Below are 24,387 nucleotides of genomic sequence, written 5' to 3' on the forward strand. Positions count from 1 at the left end.
GGGGTGCTGTCTTGACCTTCGCCTCAGGCCGCAAAATGTCCTTGGCCAGCCCTGGACCAAACCCACAATTTTCAAAACACTCTTCTGTCCCTGAAAGCACTGCTATCACCTTTGAAAGCACTCTCCGTGATGGCCGCTGCTCTCTGCCATCTTCTGTACTTTTGTTCAAGCTGAGGAGAGCGAAAAAAGAGAGCAGCAGGAAAGAGAGCAGCAAGCAGACAGCAAGGCACAAATCACAGAGGCACCTTTCCCCAACCTGCTGCATTCCAGATGTTTTGGACTACAGCTCCTATTAGCCCCGGCCAGCATGGCTGGCTAACTATGATCTGGGAGTTGTAGTCCAAAACATCTGGAGGATACCAGGTTGGGTAAGCCAGCCTAAAGCATCATTCCTAAGGACTTTCTAGTCTCAATGCTTTCCAGCCAGTTTCTTCTTTTTCCTTGTGATTAAGCAGCCCAAAGGTACAGGAGATGCCAGCAGTGTCAGGGGCCACATGGAGAGGGCTGCATATGGCCCACAGCTTGCCCACATGTGAGCTAGGTACATCACATGGAAATGCTTTCAGTGTTGGGGTCAGTGATGGTAAGGGGTCACTGCCAGTCATTCATTTGAGTCAGTAAAGAATATTGTTCCAAGGCTGTTGTTCACTGTGCCTGTGCTGTTGCGTTTGTCGTATTGAATTGCACAAGGCACGGGAAGGGAGTGGATTTCTCCTAAGCTTCCACTTTTGATACAGTCCCAAATTAGCAGCATGCTGGAAACAATTATCAGGAATAAAATCAAGAAGAACTCCATGAGAGAAAGAGAAAAGTGAGCTTAATCACATCTCATCTGTCAAGCGCTAGATAACAAGAGGGGGGAGGCAATGGTGCCCGCCCACCCCCCTCAAGGAGACCAGCAGTCAGCCAGCTGTCTCATTCAGATCCCAGGTGGGGACAGAGAAAGGCAAGAAGCTATTTCTCGCATGGTCATGCCTGGCATCTCAGTCAATTAGACTATTAGCACTGGAGTATAAAGGTAAATAGCAGCTGTTATTGATGCACATCCCAGCATCTACCTCTATTAATACCCTCCCATTGGTAGATTCTGCAGGGTGGCAGCTATTCACCAGTTGAGACAGCAGCACTCCTGTCTGTGCACAGAGATTGTGTCCTTTGTACAAGCCTTTCAAAAGAGGATCTTAGATTTGGGAGGCACCACAAAGCCATCTAATCCAACCCCTTGCCAAGAGGCAGAGAGCAAGTGGGCTTCAGAAAGGTGCTTGGAGAACAGATTGCTCATGCAAATGAGCCAAATCAGATACTGCAAGAAAAGGGGGGGGGGAGTCCCTGCTACTGGACTGCTGTTTTAGTCAGGACATGTTTCCTGCCACAGAACCTAAGCCTATTTTCCACTGATTGATTGATTGCATCCAGTATACAATTAAGCCATAGATTTCCTAATCATACTTACCTGGAAGCAATGGGATTTACTTTCTACTAAGTGAGCTTATGTTTGCAGTCTTATCTGGGAGTAAGCCCCACTGAACATAGTAGTACTTGCTTCTCAGTAAAAATGCAAAGAAAGGACGGTGCTGCGGTCTATGGAATGTTTAATGCGCTTAATCCTGTGCAGGATTGCAGTCCTTGTTTCTTGTCCTAATCACAGTGAGTATCCCCCTCTTTTTCCAGTCCTTTATTGAGGGGTATTTACTAGCACAAATTCCAAGCAATGTGGATGCACAATGCTTCAAAATCCTCTTCGAAGCCCTTTGCTAATTTAAATAGTGGAAATTAAAATCAAGCAAACAAGAGGGCATCATAATGATTCGTGGCATTTGTCATATCATGATTCATGGCATTTGTCATATCAAGCCCACAGGGGTTGTTTATTGAGAGCAGTGATTTATGCCTGGATCAGTGTCTGCCACAGCCTTGTAAATCTTTACATACAGCTTGGGAGCAGGTGGAATTACAGTCTGCTGTCTGTTCTTAAGGTTAGTTCCCATACAGAAGTAGGGGATGGCATAGAGAAACTCCAACAATGAAGGAAGATACAGGGGTGAGAGTAGGTGGTATTGTACAGTTACAGCACATTGATTTTTGAGCTATAAACCACAGAGAAGATCATTATTGCTATCAGCGGTGAGTCCATCGTTCCTTTAAAAGAGAAGAAATTACTTATTGCCCAACTGCTGTTTCTGATTAAAGAGCCTTACAATGTAATCCCAAAGACATCCTACTGAGTTCAATGGGACATACTCTCAAGTAAGCACACACAGGGTGGTAGCCTGAGTGACTCCAAGCAGCACTTCTGTAGCGTGTTGTCCATGAGTATTGATGTTTGAATTACGTTGCTACAGTATCATCTGTGCAAATGAAAAGTTCAGGTGGTGCAAAATGCAGCAGCTAGAGTGCTAATGGATGCAATAGTTTCAGATCATATTGTACCAACTACATTTGACCCCATTCACAGTGTTGGGTTTGACTGTTAAAGCCCTGAATGATTCAGGATATCTCCAACATGGATGGGCAACTTTTTCAGATGGGGGAGGGGGGGCAACTTGGTCCTTGCAGAACCCTTTGGGGGGTGCACAAGTAGAAGGGGCTAGTGGTGACTGGGACATGCTGTATGCATGTCTGATTTGTTAGTTTGGGTCACATTCATGACATTTAGAAGGCTACAAAGAGTGGTAGAAAATCTTCAGAAATCCGAATTTGACAGCACTAAGAGCTTTTCGACACAAGGCTGTTAATTGGGCTCTTAATCCGCTGTATCTACTTTCGGTTTTGTTGCAGAATTGAGATCCAAGCCCTATATGAGGAAAGTTTCCTTTCCTGCTTTTCTGCTATATAACCTTTAGGTGGCACTGTCATATAGAGGAATATTCAATAATGTTCAAGTAAAAAAACCATTTTCTTTCCGTTTTACAATTAAATACTGCAATTTCCCTGCTTTTAAAAAACATCAGCAAAAGTGCTCTTTAGATACAGAAGCAAAACTGGAGGGTCACATCATCTAAAGAACCCAAAACCCATAAACAACCTTGAGTAGAGAATGATGAGTGCACAATCAGTGCCTCATGTAAAAAAGCCCTAATACAGACACATGTTATATTCATGTTTCACACAAGAGGCATCATGAACTCCAACAAAAGCTGGAGTGAGGAAATACTTAAAACAGACACACCTAAGAACAACCCACTGAGGCAGGTTTCGCTAAAGCAGAGGTGAAGAAGCCACAGCCCTCCAGATTTTGCTGGACTACAGCTCCCATCAGTTCTGTCCATTGGCTATATGGCTGGGGCTGATGGAAGTCCAGCAACATCTGGAGGGGTACAGGTCCCTCAGCCCTGGCCTAAAAGATAGTGACCAGTGCAAGGTCAGCCAGCGGTCTTCATGGTTAGGCAAAAATTTGAACCTAGGTCTGCTTGGTCAAAGTCTAACATTCTGTCCTATACAGACTATCTGGCAGCATAAGAGAAATGGGGTTTGCATCTGTGGAACATGGTGAGGGTTGAGCTCTAAATCTCTGGTGGTTTTTATTGCCCTTAAATGCCACTTCAGTGTCACTGTGAAGTCAAAGGTGTCAAGCCAAAATTAAAATTTTCACTTCTTTAGCTGACCTTTCAAATTGATATGTTGCTGTGCTCCTTTTCAATAGGAAATGTCAAAGCTTTCAATTTCTGCTATTTGCTGGCTGGATTCATGCTGAAAGTTTTCTTCTATGAAGGGTTTCAATATTATAGTTTCATTTACGGCGTATAAAATATCACTCTCGGAGGAGAAAGGGAAATGGCAGGTTATCAAGTCAGCCGCTGGCTCTGTGACGGTAGTGACTACACCTAAACCATCCATGACAGGTGCTCATGCAGACTCTGCTGAAGTCCCACTCCCCGACCTGATCCCTCTGGCTGAGAACATTTTGCAGCATCCCTCAGAGATGCTGGCTATACTGCCCATTTTCCCTTTGGCCCCCGACACTGCTGCTTGAGACAGCTTCTGCACCCCTGTTACATGGACCGAAAGCCATTACTATAGCTCAAAGCAGTTACTGGACAGGAAGCAGTTACTATAGCTCAAAGCTGGCTACTCACATCGTTCTTTGCAGGCCCTGTTGAATGCCTATTTGTGATGTAATACATGTGCAACTGCAGATTTTGTGACAAAATGGTTCTCCTTCTCAGGCTCAGAAACACATCAAGTTAAAGCAGGGCCAGCATCAATTGTAGGCATGGTCGGGAACCTTTCACGGATCCACACCCCAGCAGGTGCCCACTGACTAGAGCCCCCTGGAGTTGCTCCTCCTCTTCACCATTGCAACTTGCTCCTTCACCTGCCTCTCATTCGAGTCCAGGCAATGGTGGTGGTGAGAAGAAGGATCAGTAGATGCCATTGCCAATGTGCTCACTGGCTGTCAAGCAAGCAAATGCTGCCAGTGATGAGAAGGAAGATGAGGAGCAATACCAGCTGTTGACAATGGTGTTGATAAAGTAGGCTCACTGGCCCTATTCAGACATAACGCTCAGCCATGATAGTTAAGTATTTTGGGCAAACTATGATGGCTTCGTGTGTTGTCTGTAGGGCATTTTTCCTAACCACAGTGGCTATATAACCACAGTGTAACCATGACCACTAACCATGAACACTAAGACATGCTGCCATAGGGTCAGTGGCCCCTATCATGGCTTAGCATTGTGTCTGTCAGGAGGGATGGACAAATCCCTCAACGTCCGGTCCAGGGGGACAGGGCAGGTCCGCCATGGGGCAATTCTCCTGAGCCCTGCCGCATCTGCCTGAGTTGGCACAGCAGCTCTCCAGCTTTCTAAAAGAAAAGATAGGCTAATGGTGACTGCCATTAGCCTATTGCGGGGAAATTACAGCTGTAAATGGCCTATTTACAGCGGTGAATGATGTATTTTACACCCTGAAGACCTCATTTGAGTCCATGGTAGATTTCTCCAGCATCCCTATCTGTCAGGCCCCCATGGTTGACCAAGAAGTACCATACAGCTCTGCAGCAAAAGCAGCCGAAAATGGCCCTGCCACTCCTGCCAGTGCACAACATCTCCATGGTCAAAAACTGCCTAGCAACACATGATGCAACAGCTGAGAGCCAGCCTCCTCACTCCCCATCCCTGCCCGCAGTACAAAACTGGAGAGGTGCGTGGAGAACAACAATGGTTTCAATCCCACGCCACTGTTAGCAGCACAGTGATGTTGAGCACTCCGCGCTCCCAGGCACAAACACCTGCAGCTCTGCAAAAAGTGAAAACATTCTTGCTGCTGGGCCATTGGCCAAGCAGTGTCTTCCCGGCCACAAACCAACCCCCCCCCCCCCGATGCTGCAGACCCCCAGACCCCATTGCCAGTTTGGCCAAGCCCCAATATGCAGAACAGATGTTTTGTCTGTTCCCCCTTCACACCTCCACAGATTGGTCTGCCGCCAAGCTGCCTCCAGCACCTCCTTCCAGCGCTATGAGTGCATGATTCCCCCGTGCTATGGGTGGGGTCCCCATTCTGCTTCCCCTGCATTCCCCCCCCCAAATCATTGCCTGCCCCACTGCCCTCTGTCCTGTTTTGACTCCATTAGGTGCCTTAGCATTTTTCTACACATTTTGCTCTTTGGCAAGGCTGGATTTCTACATGCCCACCCCGCTGCTTTGTTCCCCAATAAAGCATAACTTTGCACCCAGACTTGCTCCTTTGTTGTTGGGGAGGCTTTGCTGGGGAGCCCAGGGAGGGGAGGGGATGGCGACGTGCTGGCAGAGGAGCTCTCGCCCATTGCCTCCTTCCCTCTGCCACTCCACTGTGCACCTGTTGGGGGGGAGTGCAGCTTGGCAGGCTGTTGCCATGCCATCTTTGGTGCCCGCAGGTCCACCTCAGGCAGCAAGGCCCCATGGCCACCCCTCGGCTGTATGGTGGGGGTTCTGTACTGGAGCTTGGCAACATGGTGGGTACTGCAGATGTTTGGGACCTGCACCCATGGGTCCCATGCCCATGAGGAGGGGAGGCTTGCTGGGGATGGCAGCTTGGGCTGCCAACACATGCAGACCCACTTTCCCTCAGACACAACTGGGGCTGGGATGCACAGGGATGGGGTTGTGGGATGGGGGGGGTGGCACTGGAGCTCAGGTTCTGCAGTTAGCCATTGGGGGCAGTGCCAGGGGGAGGGGCCGGTGGGCGGGTAGCAGATCCACTTCACCGCCCTGCACCACTGGGGGAGAGATGGGCAGAGAGCTGGGGGATGGCATCCAGCATGGGAAAGCGAGAACTTGTTTCTTCAGAGACATGCAAAAAGCCAACAGGTGAGAATGTTATCTTCAATACAACTAAATCAGTTCTTACCAGGGTAGAAATTGTTCTATGAATGTAAAGACAGAAATGACACTTTAAAGCCAGATCACAGGCTGCATGTCTGGCGGTGGGCCTGGCCCAGGCCCCATGCACCTCAACCCAGTGGGGAGGCAATTGCTGCAGCGCCGGCCACAAGATGGCCGTTTGCTCCGCTGAGGCCCCTGGGATGCAGGGCGGCCCAGCTGGACGACTGTGGGGTTTTGCAGGACAGGGGGTGGTCAGGCCAACCATGCTGCAGGCCATGGTTCCATGCATGTGTGGCAGGAGCGCACAGTGGTAACGACCATGCACCGTGGTGAGCCTAACCACCTTTCCCAAGTAGAAAGACAGAATAATATATTATTAAGGATTTAAAAACAAGTATAACAGATGACTAAGCCAAGAACACATGAAAGTAACAGAGGAGGAGGAGGAAGAGAAGCAGCTGCAAGTGATATTTAGGTATACAAGAGAAATAAACACTGTAGAAATCGCAACGGATATCTTACAACAATATATCAATACCCAAAAGAGGAAGATATTATACATATTAAGCTATGTTCAAAGGTTCTTATCTTGTGTTCAAATCAAATCAAATACTCTTTATTACGGTCATTTAGAACCGTTCTGGTTAAAATACTCAGACAAGTATACAAATGGACACAGGCTACAATTTTTTTCAGTTTAACGAATATAGTCAGACAGCTTGGCTCTTGTTCACATGGCAATTAGAAAGAAATTAGCCACCTGTTCAGTGACATGTGGGATTTTATCCTTCCCCAAGCCACGTCTGAACAGGGCCACTGAGAAAGTAGGTGTCTTGCCCAAGGGCCCTCAAAAACCTGGAGCTGGCACTAAGTCAGAGCGGGGGGGGGGGGTTTCTTCCAAATCTACAAGAGTGAAGATCAGCGATTTCATAATTGGTGGGAAGAGGTTTAATACTTAATCAGTTTTCTTTGATTTTACAGTGGCTATGACTTTGACTATGACTACTACAGAGATGACTTCTATGACAGGTAAGTAGATGAGATATTTATCAATTTCTTTTTAAAATGTATAACCTGCAGCTTCACCCCAAAGGGGATCTCAGGGCGATGTACATAAAGATCAAACACTCAATCAGGGTCGGCCCTACTATAAGGCAGAGTGAGGCAGTCAACTCAGGCAGCAGATTCTGGGTGCATGAAGGGCAGCAAAAGGTTAGTTATTTAGGGCCCAGTCCCATGCACGTTTAGACAGAAAAAACACTTGCAATTCCCAGCATGCTGGGAGTTGTAGGCCTTTTTTCTGTCTAAACATGCATAGGATTGCACCTGTAATACATTATTGTGTTTTTACCACCAGGGATGGGGAGAGGTGTTTGTGGAGTTTGGGGCTTCATATGCCAAAATAACTTTGCTGGCTTTTGTACAATGCACCTTGACTTGGGGCGGAGGGGCGGGGATGCGTTTGCTGCTTAACCTCCGGCAGCAAAATGTCTTGGCCTGGCCCTACATTCAATCCAATAAAAACGACATAAAATCTAAACATCAGTACAATAACAAGTTCAACTGGCTACAAAAAAAAGTTTAGATTTAAGATGATGATGATAATAAAAATAGATGCAGTTTTAACCTGGCACTGAAAGGAGTACAGTGTTAGCACCAGATGTGTGTCCCATAACAGGGCATTCCAAAGTCAGGGTGCCATCTCAGAGAAGGCCCTCTCTTTCGTAAATGATAAATGTATTTCTCTTATTGAAGGCATGCAGAGAAGGGTGCCCCATCATGCCCGTAATGCAGGAATGGGTTGATCACCAAGTGTGTATCTTCAGACTGAACAATGCTTCACATTTCCTTTGAATAGAATAAAGAGCAACACATTAAGAAGGGAAACATTTGATATTGCTTGTGCACACAGAATTCTCATTGCCCTGATCTTTTTGTACCAAGTCTATTCTATAGCAAAAAGGACGGCAGTAATATAGATATATTTTAATGGCCATTTTATAATGTTGAAAGATTGGGGGGGGGGGTAATAGAACAGGCATTTGCAGAAATTTAGCCAACTGTTCAAAACTGAAACCTGAACATTTGAGTTTCAAAAGCATCAGTATTTGTTTTAAAATTCAGGTTTGGGGGATACTTTATATATTTTTAAAAGCCTGAAGCTTAACAGCACAATCCTATACATGTCTACGGAGACATTAGTCCCACTGAGTCCCAAACCCTGCCTTAAACGCTGCCGTTTAAGTGTCCAGAACCTCATCCAAAAATTGTTGGAGCTATTTTGCCACTGCTCACTCAACTGCCTTGTGACCATTTGACCATTTATAAGCAAAACTTCTTTACAGTTCCAAGGGACCAGTGGAAGTTCACACAAAGCCACGTGAAGGAATAGGGGGAAGGTATACTGCTTGCACCATTCCATCTCTGCCAAATGGCCCTTGGGTGCCATGCAGAAAGATGGGTCAAGACCTAGCATGCCAGCAGGAAGGGACAGGTTTTCCCTTCACACTGGGAATTGGGCCCGTCATACTGGGACTTGAATCCCTATGGCTCTAAGCAGTCTGCATTCATTTTGGAAAAAATGGAAAACTAAACCAAAGAGGTCCCATTCAGCTCAATTTTTGTTTGCCCCCAAATGAGTGCTGCAGACAGACAAATGGGCATAAATGTGAGCACCGTTGATGGGGGCGGGGCTTACCTTCCCCAGTAGCGGTGACAGCAAGAGCTCTATCTGACTTTTTATGCTATGTTTTCCTGATGGTGGTGGAAGTAGCTGATTTCTGTAGCCACTACAGGTGTCCACCATTTTCTTTTTCCCAGAAATGCCTTAGATGTCACATTCCAGGTCATGATGTTGGGGAAATACAGCCACCAGCTGAAGCTCCCATTTTTTATAGTGGCTGCCATTTTGTTTTTCCCACATTCCCTGAGAAAGATGCAATGTTTGGGGCACTGAAATGGGGCGGGGGGATGGTGACTACGAGGAGTGGTTGCAGAAGTCGGCAGAATAAAGCAAGGGGGAGGGAAGCTGAAGGCAGATGTGAGTTTTAAAATAACATGAATGCCAATGAATTTTTGCCAATACAAATACGATTTTGCTAGATGAAAGACAAACTAAATGAGGCTTCCAGCAACAAAAACAAACGGTATCCCAAAACAAAGCAAAAAAGTCTTGCACAACCCTCTATGAGTCACTGCCTTAGTACCACAGCTCATAGAATCAAGCTGTCAGGTACAGATTTGTGCAGGAGACCAAATGTATTAACTCCTCAGAATCCAACTAATGGGGGGGTAAGATTTTCAAACTGCACGAGAGGCAAATCCCCAACCCTTTAAGGAGATGGGATGTGTAGCTGGATCCATGATTTTTCCCCAAGGTTACTGAGGCAATCTGAGGTGGAACAGGGAATGGCCATGCTTTTAAAATTCAGGTTCATGATCATAGAATCATAGAATAGTATAGTAGGGTTGGAAGGGGCCTACAAGGCCATCGAGTCCAACCCCTGCTCAATGCAGGAATCCAAGTCAGAGCATCCCTGACAGATGGCTGTCCAGCCTCGTCTTGAATGCCTCCAGCATGGGAGAGCCCACCACCTCCCTAGGTCATTGGTTCCATTGTTGTATTGCTTTAACAGTCAGGAAGATTTTCCTGATGTTCAGCTGGAATCTGGATTCCTGTAACTTGAGCCCCTTATTCCGTGTCCTGCACTCTGGGATGATCGAGAAGAGATCCTGGCCTTCCTCCCTGTGACAACCTTTCAAGTTCTTGAAGAGCGCTATCATCTCTCCCCTCAGTCTTCTCTTCTCACAGCTAAACATGCCCAGTTCTTTCAGTCTCTCTTCATAGGGCTTTGTTTCCAGTCCCCTGATCATCTTTGTTGCCCTTCTCTGAACCCTCTCCAATTTGTCTGCATCCTTCTTAAAATGTGGTGCCCAGAACTGGACACAGTACTCCAGATGAGGCCTAACCAGTGCTGAGTAGAGGGGAAGTAGCACTTCCCGGGATGTGGAAGCAATGCTTCTATTAATGCAGCCCAAAATAGAATTTGCCTTTTTTTGCAGCCACATCACATTGTTGCCTCATATTCAGCTTGTGATCGACAACAATTCCAAGATCCTTCTCACTTGTAGCATTGTTGAGCCACATATCCCCCATCTTGTAATTGTGCATTTGGTTTCTTTTTCCTAGGTGCAGAACTTGGCATTTATCCCTATTAAATGTGATTCTGTTGTTTTCTGCCCAGCACTCCAGTCTATCAAGATCACTTTGAATTTTGTTTCTGTCTTCCAAAGTATCAGCTCTCCTGCCCAGTTTGGTGTCATCTGCAAATTTGATCAGCATTCTCTGCACCACCTCCTCCAAGTCTTTCATAAAAATGTTGAAGAGCACTGGGCCCAGGACTGAGCCCTGCAGTACCCCGCTCATTACTTCTCCTCTGTTTGAGAAGATCCCATTGATCAGCACTCTTTGAGTCTGATTCTGTAGCCAACTGTGGATCCACCGGATCGTTGTTTCATCTAGCCCACTTTGAGCTAGTTTGCTCATCAGGATATCATGGGGCACTTTGTTGAAAGCTTTGCTGAAGTTGAGGTATATTATGTCTACAGCATTCCCACAGTCCGCAAGGGAGGTGACTTGATCAAAAAATGAGATCAGATTGGTCTGGCACGATCTGTTCTTGACAAATCCATGTTGGCTTCGAGTAATCACGGCATTGTTTGCTTACAGATGGCTTGCTTGATAATCTGCTCCAGAATTTTCCCAGGGATTGATGTCAGACTGACTGGTCTGTAGTTCTCAGGTTCTGCCTTTTTACCCTTTTTGAAGATAGGGACAATCTACCCTCCTCCAATCATCTGGCACTTCCCCCGTCCTCCATGATTTCTCAAAGAGAATAGACAGTGGTTCTGAGAGTTTTTTTTCCGGTTCCTTGATTACTCTAGGGTGCAGTTCATCTGGCTCTGGAGACTTGAACTCATTCAAAGTAATTAGGTGTTCCTTGACCATATGCCTATCGATCTCAAGCTGCAATCCTGCCCCTTCAGCCTGTACTTTGCCTTTGCCAGGGGGGCAAAGGGTCCAGATCCATGAACTGTTCACATTGCCTATTTTCCCAGCCCTCTTAAAGGCTTTCACATTCTTCCTCAGTTTGACATTTTCCCAATAGATCCTTGAGTCCTCTGGTCATCCAAGCCTTCTTAACTTGACTAAAGCCAATGGCCACTAGTTTTGAGAAGATTCCATTCAGCTGCAAGGGAACAGGAGGCAGGAACTGAGCAACTGTCTGCATGTAGCGTGGGTAATATCGTTGTGCCTAGGACGGCCATGTATCCTACTTTAAAGAGGACAGTCTTCTACTTAAAGGACTGTCAGAGGACAGTCCTCTGTCTGAAGTCATCCTCTAGCTGAAGGTCTGTTTAGTCCAAGATAAAGAGTCATGGGAAGGGAGAGCTGGGGCCATGACATTTCCCATCAACAGCACGTGGACAGCAGACTGAGCGGGCACACAGGTCACCTGGTCAACGTCTTCCCAAGTATGGTGAGATGCCTTGTATTTCTATTTAAATTATAATAATAATGTATCAATGTGCATCTATCTATATAAATTAGCATATGCAAATTTTATGCAAATCTGTGTCCTCTTTTCCATTCTTGCATTTCCTCTTCGGGGGCAATGCATAAGCAGCCACCCTAGTTGTGCTGGCCTCTCTTTACATCTCAAATCTCATGGTATAAAAAGGCACAACCTTACCTTGCTGGATCCACACCATAAGCCAAGCATCTTAGAGAGCGTGGCCACGTACAAGACATCTCACCGTAGTGGGGAAGACTGTGGCCAGGTGATTCTTGCTCAGGCTACTGCTGTCCAGGTGCTAACTGTGGCCAGGAAAACTTCAAGGCCCCTGCTGCTCTCCCTTCTTTGGGTTCTTTATCTTTAAACCGGACGGGACAGCCCTTCAAATAGAGGACTGTCCTCTGTAAAGTAGGACACCCGGCCACCCTAAGGGTGGGTACGAAACTGATATAAGGGACACAGGAGGGGAAGGCATAGAAAACCAAAAGATTTGGCCTTGCATATCAGTCCATAAGCCCTTGGGACTTCCTGGATTAATTCTAAGAGCAGAGACATTAAGGTGAGTGTTTTAAAAAGGCATTAAAAGTCACAGTCTTTCAGGTTATAGTGATTTGCTAAGTAAAAGTCTTCTGTGTGAGTTTTAACTGCATTATCTCACCGTGAAATGGCTTGACGAATGTGTCTTCCGGAACCTTCACAATCAAGTATCTTCCCCGGTGGCTTTTACGATCCTGGGCATAATCATGGGGTGCCGTGCATGGATGGAACGCTAGCTCCCCCTAGAGGGAACCTGTGAATTTTGTCTCGTGTTCTTCAGAACTTGTTACTGATGCGTATGCCTTTGCCCAGTCTGGCCCTTTGCTGCTGAAAAGCACTTCCTCTACTGTCAGCTGATGTGTCTTATAATAATATTGTCTTGCAGACTCTTTGAATATCGGGGACGAGTCTCTCCCATACCCAGGGTGGTTCCTGTGAAGCGTCCACGAGTGACCATCCCTTTAGTAAGGCGTGTAAAAGCAACGCTCCCCGTCAAACTCTTTGCCCGCTCAGCTGCCATTGCAAACAGCTCCGCCAAATTAAAATGTAAGTTTCTCTATTGTTACACAGACATGTCGTTCACACTTGAAAGAATGGAAGTCTGCTTGCAGCTCATCTTTGTGTCACACATGCGGTTACAGCTTTACAAGGGAAGCATGGTTACTGCCTGTATTTGATGTATTATTTACTATAAAAGCGTTATAGACACCCACCTCCCGGTGTCTAAGCCAGCTCATAATCACAGGAAATACAATTACAATATAACCATAAAAACTATCTATCTGTCTATCATCTATCTATCTATCTATCTATCTATCTATCTATCTATCTATTTCTATACCGCCCAATAGCCAAAGCTGTCTGGGTGGTTCACAAAAATTAAACCCCTCAAGTGCAGCATAAAACACTATAAAATATGAAAACATTAAAACCACAATATAACAGTACAACCAGAATAAAACCTAGCAGCAATGCAGAGATTTAAAATACAGATTTAGAACACCAAAGCTAAAAGGCTAGGAAGCTAAAATGCTAAAATACTGGGAGAATAAAAAGGTCTTCACCTGGCGCCGGAAGGAGTACAACGTAGGTGCCAGGTGAACTTCTCTAGGTTCGCCTTACAACAACAAATAACGGAGAGTGTTAAAACCAGAACCAGGTAAAAGTTACGCACAGGGCAGAGAGAAAATCTCATCACGCCAAACGCTTGGTGAAACAGAAAAGACTTCACAGCTCAACTGAAAGTCACACTAGGGCTAGATCTACACTAGTGCTTTTGAGCAGTATTGAAGTGCGCTGATAACTGCTGGGGCACATTAAGCGTTCCAGATACTGCTTTTCTAGCATTATTTCCCACTTTTTATTCTGTATTATCCAAAATACCACAACAGATGTTATTGTGTGTGCTACGAGGTATAAATGCGCAAGAGGGATATAGTGTCACCATGATATGATCGTATTGATATGACACGAGAGGTAGGTCTGGCCCAGAACCCCTTTCAGCCCAAGGGCCAAATTCCATTTTAGAGAAGACAGAGGTTCAAATCCTCAATCAGCCATGAAGCTCTCCCTGGGTGACATTAGGATCATGATCTACCTCACAGGGTTGTTGTGAGGATAAAATGGGAAGGGGAAGAACCATGCGTGCTGCCTTGAGCACCTTGGAAGAAAGGCAGAATAATGCCATCCTATATGCTAATAGCAAACTCATGCGATTGGATCTTTATGCAGCTAAAATGGTACCATCCATGCACAAGAGGGAAGCATCAGCTGGTCAAGGTTTGCAGAAGTACAAAAACATCTTCAGGAGGGGAAAAATCCTAAGGCGGGTGGGGAGGAACCCAAAACAGCCTAATGAGAAAGGAGCATGGCCTGTGGGGATGAAATGCTGGCTGACTGTTGAATGGGTGTGGAGTCTCCTGGAAGAGGATATGGCTGGCAGGAACCCTGAACTGGAGTACTCCACACTGCAACATTTTGTTTCAGGTTCCACTTGTATATACCAATAGCTATCTCGGGTGTTGAGTTATAATGGCTTTGTAGCCAAAATAGGTCTACTAGGAAACAAGAGGGAGGTATCAACAGACTCAGTAGAACCCAAAGGTTTGCAGCCGTAGAAAAAAATATTTAGTCAAAAAAACTAAGGAGTCATGAGAAGGAAGGAAGGAAGGAAGGAAGGAAGGAAGGAAGGAAGGAAGGAAGGAGCCCAGCCCAATGAGGACTTAGCATGCTCGATGACCACAGAATGCTGGCTGGCACACTGAACAGGAGCAACATTTTGTCGCAGGTCCCACTTGTGTTAAGATGGTATAACAACAACAACAACAAGAAGAAACAACAATGTGTACAGATGGTGAGGGATTGTGACCCAATAAAGGTCCCCAGAAGCATGTGAATGGGAGTACATCACACACAATTGTACACACTTGCTGAGGGAAACACCGTAGGGAACACACAGTGAACATGTTGCCACATGAAGGGTAGGGCAGCCCATATACACAGTGCTCAATAATACTTGGTGGCACTTGCTTATCCACACTTATTCCAAAAACCTTACTGAATAACAGCATCACACAAACAGACCTTCCAACTTTTCCTCCCCCTAAAGTGATTGTGTAGAGCATCTTTGAACCAAAAGTTCAAGGCAGTGGGATGGGAGAATGCTGGGCTTTGTTTTTGTTCTTTTCATGGTCCAAAGTTACAAATCCTTGGTGACCTGTTGAGATATCATATCTTCCTAGCAATGTCATCATCTTGCCAGAGTCATTATAGTACAGGGCTTCCATACCTTTAATTAGCTGTGTATGAGAATTTGGGCATTGGCAGCGTATCCCATTTATGAAGCACTATGATGGGAGAAATTGTACCTGCCAAAATTCTCCTGTCTTCTTCACAGCTATGAAAGGCAAACGGGACTCTGTCCTATACTGAATCCAACATCCTTATATTGCGATGGCCGCCCAGCAGGACCTGCTACTGAAAGGTATATAAGGAAAATAACTAAATCTCTGCTCAAGAAAATCACATTTGCAGAATAAGGAAGAAGGGCAAGGCTCACTTCCAACTTTCTCTCTTTCAAGTGAAATGCAACGAACTGCAGACAATTAAAACAGAGCTGACGCAGATCAAATCCAACATTGACGCTCTCCTGGGCAGATTGGAGCAGATTGCTGAACAACAGAAAACATCGACAGGTCAGTTGGTTGACTGCAAGTGTCCCATCAATGATGCCAAGACATGGGGATCCAGGTGCAGGGAGAAACTCAGCGCCAGCTACCAACTGTCCTTAATTTGGGGCGGGGGGGTCTGCATTCATTTATTCTTTTGCAGCTGTAATCTGCAGCTGGTGCCACAGTGCTATTCCAAGGCACTAGTGCTATGAGGTACAAGTGATTATTTCTACAGCATCTAAATGGCGGGGATGTTTCATATATTTATCATAAAGGCTGTGAGAGCAGAGCTCAAGAGAACAGCCCTTGGAAATCTGTGGTTTCAAAAGACCACCAGCTTTCCACAAGAACATAAAGATACTGTGCTGGTTTGGTTTTGCCCTTGAGAGTATACCTTCAGGGGCTAGAGTTACCAAATATTACTAAGCCCAGATTTTATTTTATTATTATTTATTATTGCATTTATATTCCACCTTTTTTCCTCTTGCAAGGAACCCAAGGCGGCTTACATTATCCTCCTCCTCTCCATTTTATCCTCACAACAACAACCCTGTGAGGTGGGTTGGGCTGAGAGTCTGTGACTGGCCCAAAGTCACCCAGTGAGTTTCCATGGCCGAGTGGGGACTAGAACCCGGATCTCCCGGCTCCATCTTTACGTAGACTACCGGGACCAAATAAGGAACGCAAATGGCGGCACCCATAGGGCGCCGCCATATGCGTACGCGCTTTTTTTTTTTTTTCAAAGTCACCCGTGATAGGCTACATAACGATTTGACTTTGGAAATCTAGCCGTGATAGGCTACGTTAATCATTACGTAGCCTATCACGGGGTTTTGTTTTGTTTTTACACTTTACTTTGTAATGGCGGCAGCGGCAGCCGGTTGGAAGACCGGCTGCCGCCCCCGACGAAAGGCTGATGAACCGCCGCCGGGACCCACCGCCGGGAGGGACATTCGCCAAAGGTAAGTCCCATCCCGGGGGGGGGCGGGGGGTGGAGAATTTCACCGCCGATTTCGGGGGGCCGAATGCGTTGGCACTTGGCCCCCCAAAGATTTGGGGAGAAATTGTCCGCCATCCCTACCCCAAACTAAGGGGTTTGTCAAGGGCTCCTTGGAGGCCTCTCTCAGTCTAATCCAGTAGCCAAGTCCAGACACAGACAAAGGGATTCCTTTCAAAGCTTTATTCTTCTTTTACAACTTAACAACTCTACCGTTTGCAACTAGATCTGAGCAGCACAGTACCTATGCCCTAAGTTGGAACAGTTGGTCCCCGTTTGAAAGGGAATTACTGGCAGACCCCTGAACTTAAGGACTAGGGAGAGTCCCTCCCCTTTTCCCTTGGATCCTCTGGGCGCAGCCGTTGTTTGCGCACCAACCAGGCACTACGCCTCCTTTCTGCGCCCTCCATTTGGCGCCGCTCTCTGTGTCGGCATCGCGCGTCCACCAAGTCTGCTATCCGCGCTCTGTCACTCCCTGGACTGCTATCTAAGCTAGGAATGCTGGTGGGAGGAATCTCCGTCAGCTGTTGGCCCTGGGAAAGAGGAGCGCGCTCCTCTCCCAGGAGCGACTCCTCTTCCTCAGAATCAGAACTACTCTGGGATTCTCTGGGCTCAGTGTCTACCCTGACAGGGTTGTAGATACTCCCATCCCCTTGTACCAAAACCACATGGAGACCACCCCCCCCTAAGCTTTTACCTCCAGCTGTTGTTAGGGGATCATGGCTGCTCCTAACCCCTCTCACCCAAAATTACATGGGGGAACTGCACCCCTCTAAGCCTCTACCCCAAGCTCTCAGTAGCTTGTCCAGGCTCCTCCCATACCCTCTCCTCACTCTCCCCTGGGATAAGAGACAAAATCTATCACGGAGGTAAGAGATCCCAGACCATTGTTTAGCATGCTAGGAGAGGGACAGAGATGGAATGGGATCTCTCAGGGCTAGCATCAGCACCTGGCATACTTGGACAACTTTGGGGTCCTGGCAGGGCCCACTGCTGACATGTAAGGGGAGACATAGAGGTGTACAAAATTGTGCATGGTGTGGAGAAAGTCGATAGAGAGACATTTTTCTCCCTCTCTCATAATACTAGAACCCAGTGGGGTCATTCCCATGAAGCTGATTGGTGGGAGATTCAGGACAGATAAAAGGAAGTACTTCTTCACACAGCACATAGTCAAGCTATGGAATTCGCTACCTCAAGATGTAGTGATGGCCACCAACCTGGATGGCTTTAAAGGAGGGTTAGACAAATTCCTGGAGAAGACTATCAATGGCTACTAGTCCTGTTGGCTCTATGCTACCTCCAGTATCAGAGGCAGCATGCCTATGTGCACCAGTTGCTGGGGAACTTGGGGCGGGGGGTGCTGTTGCACTCCTGTCCTGCTTATGGGTATCCTGTGGGCAGCTGGTCAGGCACTGTGTGAACAGAATGCTGGACTAGATGGACCCTTGGTCTGATCCAGCAGGGCTCATCTTATGTTCTTATATCCTGGAGGTCCCTTTACCTTTTTTTTTCTGGTGCTCCAAGCAGCTGGAGCTGGCCGCCATTTAACTTCCCCTCTGTGAGCCCCAGTGTAGCCTTCTAAAGTATTATAGGAAGTTAAAAGAGCAGCTCCCACCTACCCAGTTCTGCTTTGCCCGTCACCACTAATGGGTAAATGGCACTGACAGGACCTGCCAACAGAGGAGTGGGGGTGGGGGGCCACCAGAGAGCGTTTTTTCCAAGGCCCCTCAAACCTAAAGCCTTGCTTGGATCTCTTTTATGCGTGTGTCCTTTGCATCTTATCCTCCAGAGGTTAGAAAGAAAGCAGATGGGAACAAAAGTGAGATTTCCCAAGAAGACACAGCATCAGAGGCAGAGATTAACACAGAGGAGCCACTAAATGGGGAGGAGGGAGAAGAGGAAGGCCTCGTGCGGGACGATTATGAAGATGAATTGGTAAGAGAAAACAGAAAAGCATCCTTCTCCCACCTGTGTGGATTTATCAGCCTTGTACTATTTTAACAATGCTCAGATTTCTGGGGAAACTCATCTTCTTCTCCCCACCGACCCACCCACCCTGGAATAAATAGCCATCTTTAATGCTGTGATTGGTTACAGCTGGGTTACCTCCTTTACGGTCCATTAGGAGAAGGTCTTCCAGGAGGCACTTGGCATGGTGATGCTGAAGAATCAGATCTGCCCTTTCAAATTCACTTCATCAGCAAATCCAGGTTTTCTCAACTGTCAGTGCCTGGCTAATGCAAAGAGCTTTGATCCAAGATAATTTATTCTCAAATGAGTGACTGCCTGAATACGTGGCTGGGAAATGTACTGTAGCCCTTGTAGCTGAATACAGAGAGATGCAAAATTTCTCAAAACACATTGCCTTGAGCCCAATCCAACAGAGCACATGCATAACTCTTTTTTTTTAACAAATAATAATAAATAAACAAATTAGAAATCTTCCTAGCACCTCGTTGTGCGGGAACGGGAGAGTGGAGAGGTAACCCCACCTGGTATTAGCCCCTCTTGAACAACTGATCTTTGGGATTTCACATGTTTCTTTTCTTTTAAGAGATCCACATGCTCAGCCTAGGATTGTGACTGGGAGTTATGCACGCACCACATCCAGCTAGGGATACCTGGTCCTGCACATGTGTAGCTCTTAGCTGAATCAGGCCACGTATCCAGAACTGATGTCACTGGGCTCCTGCCAAGACCCATGGTCAATATGGGACTCACTGCCAGTCCCTGGAGTGTCCTGGTCCTAGTGGTCGTTCTCCTTGTTCACCTGCCCTCTTTGAGTAAGCAGTGAACAGAGCAAGGAAAAGGGGCAGCAACCTCTGCTCTCTCTATGGGAGGTGGTACCAATTGGGCCCAGAGGAAGAGGTAAAAAATGGGCAGCAGGCAACAGCAGTGAGAAGGAGGGGGAAGACGCCCACGCAGGGAGGAAGGGGGGCCTATTGAGTGTATCTTGCCCAAGGGCCCCCAAAACCTGGAACTGACGCTGCAAGTATCTGTAGATCCTGCTCTGTTTTAATAGATCTGCAGACAACACTCTGAAATTTGTGGCCCCAACTTCACCCTCCTCATGCCATTCATAGCAGAAAGTACACTACTGAAAGACTTTGGGAACTGGTTTACCGCAATATTTACTTTATCACTCAGGCACTTTTCATAGCACCTCCCGTTTCAGTTAGAGAGGAAGATTAAATCTCCTTTACTGCCACATTACAGTGAAACCTATGTTAATGTTTAGCCTTGAGAAGAGAAGATTGAGGGGAGATATGATAGCACTCTTCAAGTACTTGAAAGGTTGTCACAGAGAAGAAGGCCAAGATCTCTTCTGGATCATCCCAGAGTGCAGGACACGGAATAATGGGCTCAAGTGACAGGAAGCCAGATTCTGGCTGAACATCAGGAAAAACTTCCTGACTGTTAGAGCAGTACGACAATGGAACCAATTACCTAGGGAGGTACACTGGAGGCATTCAAGATGAGGCTGGACAGCCAGTCAGGGATGCTCTGACTTGGATTCCTGCATTGAGCAGGGGGTTGGACTCGATGGCCTTGTAGGCCCCTTCCAACCCTACTATTCTATGATTCTATGAAACCCAACCAGCTCTTAGGAGCATTTCTGCTTGAGGCTTTTAGTGCTTGCGATGTCACTCACGGATGTTTGCAAGTCCTTTACTCGGCGGCATCAACCTCTGGGGCGTTTCCTGTGCTCTCTGACTTTCATCCCACTTTTTAAAAGATCGGAGATAACCCAATAAGGAATGTTAATCCAATATAACAGCTGTGTGTAATTGTGCAGTTTCGCTATAACCACAGCACCATCTAGTGGCTGTAAAATGAAACATATAGAATTTGACAAGAAAGGAATTCCCTGATTCAATGTACATGTCCACCCATGTCAAGGAGTCAATCTTAATCCCACAAAGAATTCGGAAGCAGAAGCCCCGATAAGGATGTGGGGTTTTAGCCTTGTGTGGTGAAGTTCTAACACTGTATGGACATTCAGGCACATTGAATGTATGTGGGTATGGCATGGGGTTGACAGGCCTGGCCTTCCATGTGTTCCATCACATGACCACAATGTGCCTATGCTTGGAGGTGCATAGGTAGGCACATCACAGATATGCAACAGAACATGTGCATGGCACAACACAGAGTCTGCCATGCTATGCTATACCAATTGAACATTTTTGAAATTTTGAAAGTTGTGTACATTGAAGTAACATGTGCAAATCAAAGTTTAGAGAAGTGGAAATTCCAGAGCATCTATCTCATTCACTGAAAGCCACTGCAGCATGTTGGATAAAGTGGGGCATCTTCAGTTCCCCACGTACCCATTACACTTACAGTGACTATTTCCCAACCTAACCTTCTTCACTGGGTTGTTGTGAGGATAGGGTGGCCATGTCCGATTTTACAGCAGACAATCCTCTATTTGAAGGGCTGTCAGAAGACAGTCTTCTATTTGAAGGTGTCCTCTGTTTGAAGGGTTCTCTAGTCCAAGTCCAGTTTAAAGAACCATAAGAAGGGAGACCAGAGAGAAGTTGCCCCTCTACAGTTAGCACCTGGGCAGCAGCAGACTGAGCAGGCACACAGGTCACCTAGAACCTTTCTACCCAAGGCTTTGTGTGCTCATGATTGCGCACTCACGGTAGTTTGTGGATCCTTTACACAACATCCTCCTCCTCCAGGGCATCTCCCACTCTTTGCAACCATTTCCCTGGCTTTTTTTAGATCAAGGAAAGTGTGGTATTGTTTAGAAATGGTGGAATGAGACTCTCATATATTTGCACAGTTCCACTATATCACAGCACTATCTAGTGGTTGTATAATGAAATATTTAGAAGGGCAGAGAAAGAAAAAATCCAGAAAAAAACATGTGAAAAGGAACCAATCTTAATCCTGCAAAGAATCTGGAAGCAGACACCTCGGTAAAAGTGCAGGTTAAAAGCCTCATGTAGAAAAGCCTATATAGTTACAGTCTTCCCCACTATGGTGAGCGGTATTGTATTCCTGTTTGAGTTATAAGAAACCAAAAGGGAAAGACACTAAATGCAACCAATGAGCATGCCCTGGAATTACCACCTCTCTAAATTTCCAGTACTGAAAGAGCCAAGGAGCTAACTTTTTGCAGGTTGCTGACTGCCCCCGAGGAAGAAAATTTTGTTTTCCAAAATATATCGGGATTGAATAAATTCTGCAACTTCTGAGAACAGTTTCTCCCCTATTTAAATTTATTTATTTATTTATTTAAAGTATTTCTTGGGCGCCTTTCAGGGCAGAAGCCCTCTCTTCTTAATAGCCTACAATGATGAAGCATGGTGGACCCCCAATGGCAATGTATTCCAGAGGTGTGGAGCCACTGCAAAGAAGGCCCTCACATGTAGCCACCCACCTAACTCCTCTCACAGGTGGACAAATGAGAAGGGACTCTCTTGGTGATCTTAACATGTGGGCAGCCTGATATGGGTGAAGACGGCCCTTCAAGTAATTTGGTCCCAAACCCTTTAAGGCTTTAAAGGTCAAAACTACCAGTTTAAATAGGACTCAGAAACACACTGGTAACCAGTGCAGCTGGCACAGCATAGGTGTTATGTGATCAAATCACCTTGCCCTAGTAATTCTTTTCAAATGTGCATCTATACATATAAATTAGCATGTATAAATGTGATACAGAACATAGAATCATAGAATAGTAAGATTGGAAGGGGTCTATGAGACCATCAACTCCAACCCCTACTCAATGCAGGAATCCAAGCCAAAGCATCCCTTACAGATGGCTGTCCAGCTTCATCTTGAATGCCTCCAGTGTGGGAGAGCCCACCACCTCCCTAGGTAATTGGTTCCATTGATCTGTACCCACTTCTGTACCACTCTTTTTTTTTTTTTTTGGTGACACATTTCCTTTGGGGTAGGGGAGTGATCCTTAAATAAGGCTGTGTACGCATCTTCCATCCTTAAATAATCCTGTGTAGAAACCCCTACACTGAGGGATAATGGTAACAGAGTATACTGGCCCTGACTCCTAGTTGGAATATGAGACCTAAATTGTAGAATGGAGCAGCTGAGTATGAGAGCTCAGATTCTGAGCTTGGGGGTGTCTCCATGAGCGATCTCCTCCGAGATGGCTGTATTTGGAGGTTGTTAGGGATACATGACGTCGTGGCCATCCAGCAGCCACCCCAGAGCTTATCAGGGAAAAAACGGATTTCCCAAGACTGCTTATAGCCTGATTCTGTTCCTTATGTCGGGTTCTCCTCAGTATAGTTGCTGTGTGCCCCAACCCCCGCGTTGACCTTGGGTATGCTAGCCCTGCCCAGGGGTGTGCCTTTCACCATGACCCAGGTCAAGGGGTGTTTCCTGTCTCCTGCCCCTGTGCTTCCCAGCACAAACCAAGTAGTGTCTACTCAGAAGTAACTCCAATTGTGCTTAATGAGGCTTGGCCCCTGAATGTGCCCTTCAGAATTTACAGAGATCCCCCTCAATCGAAATAGCACACTTAAAAGCACTAATTCCCGAAAGGTTGTAAAGTGCTCTACCAAGCTGCGATTCTCCATTGTTTGGTTTATTCCCTTTGGAAGTAACTAATTCACACCTTCATTGCAGTGATCCTGTGCACTATCGGGTTAGAAAGGGGCTGATTTCCCCTACGTGTCTTTCCCAGCACAAACATAAGCATGTCTACTTAGAAGTAATTCCCACTGTGCTCAACGAGGCTTGTAATTAAGAAGAAGAAAGTGGGGGGGAGCCTGGAACAGCCCCTGCCCGTCAGATGACATTCACTCCAACCTCCCCACCCTACCCGGAAGTACGTATGTTCTGTAAAGTGACTTAGAGTGGTGCGATGCACTTGCTCATGGAGCCTTCGTGGAGCAAAGCTGGCTCCTTGAAAAATCCGGGTAAGCCACGATTGGCTTCTCCTTCCATTGTCGTGGAGAAACTCCCCTTGTCTCCAGAATCCAGACAAAGGAGGAGGCTGCTAGTGAGGCTATTGCTGACAGGTAGAGTTCAGAATCATCTTCTATTGGGATCCCTAGCATCATCCTCTTTCCAGTCCATTTCATGCCATCCTGTTACTGTTACTTCTCAGAGTAGGAGTTTCTACACAGGCTTATTTAGGGATGGATGACGCTTATTTAAAACACTTGACTCCAATAGCCAAATAGCCCTGGGAGTTTCAACTCATATTCTGCTGCCAACCCAACCATGCATTTTCACAACTGCAGAAAGAAAGAAAGAAAGAAAGAAAGAAAGAAAGAAAGAAAGAAAGAAAAGTACCTGTTCTGGGTCTCCACCAGCCCATCCCAAACAAAGGCGGTGGGGAGCTTCCATACAGATGTATACATGGGTCACACACATGTAACATTGGGAGCAAGTCCCTTGAACTCAGTGGCACTTGCCTCTGAGTACATATGTATAGGATTGTACTGTTAGGCTTCAGTCCTCTACACACTTACCTGGGAGTAAGCCTCATTGACCTCAGTGGGACTTAAGTTCTGAGCAGACATGCTGTTAGCCTGCTTTTCCTTCATTACGCCTAATGCCCATCCTAGCAACAACTAAATAATAATAATAATAACAATAATGTTTTTTCCCTTTTTCTCTCCCCCCGACCTCCAATACCATTTCAGGAGAATAGCCATTACACAGATGTGGAGGACTCCAGCCTACAGTAACCAGGTATATTTCAAAGCATAGACAATCCTTTAAAAAATGCTGCAGCCATGATACCCAGATTCTGCTGTGTGAATGAATTATGCAGACCGAGAGACAAGAATAGATAGACAGACAGGAAAGAATAGATA

At 46.2% G+C, this 24,387-nt stretch overlaps 1 protein-coding gene across 1 annotated transcript in view; it reads left to right on the forward strand.

Moving 5' to 3' along the window:
- Window positions 1-24,387, forward strand: part of RALY (RALY heterogeneous nuclear ribonucleoprotein) — a 62,555-nt gene that overhangs the window by 28,717 nt on the left and 9,451 nt on the right. The window contains exons 3-7 of the mRNA XM_084848364.1: window positions 7,284-7,331; window positions 12,801-12,961; window positions 15,496-15,609; window positions 18,375-18,520; window positions 24,214-24,262. Of these exons, the coding sequence (XP_084704490.1) occupies window positions 7,284-7,331; window positions 12,801-12,961; window positions 15,496-15,609; window positions 18,375-18,520; window positions 24,214-24,258 (514 nt within the window). The 3' untranslated portion in view covers window positions 24,259-24,262. The remainder of the gene's footprint in view (window positions 1-7,283; window positions 7,332-12,800; window positions 12,962-15,495; window positions 15,610-18,374; window positions 18,521-24,213; window positions 24,263-24,387) is intronic.

The sequence above is a fragment of the Heloderma suspectum genome, chromosome 4, assembly GCF_057233095.1.
Source record: "Heloderma suspectum isolate Gila_16-S chromosome 4, 16-S_ref, whole genome shotgun sequence".
Taxonomy (NCBI): domain Eukaryota; kingdom Metazoa; phylum Chordata; class Lepidosauria; order Squamata; family Helodermatidae; genus Heloderma; species Heloderma suspectum.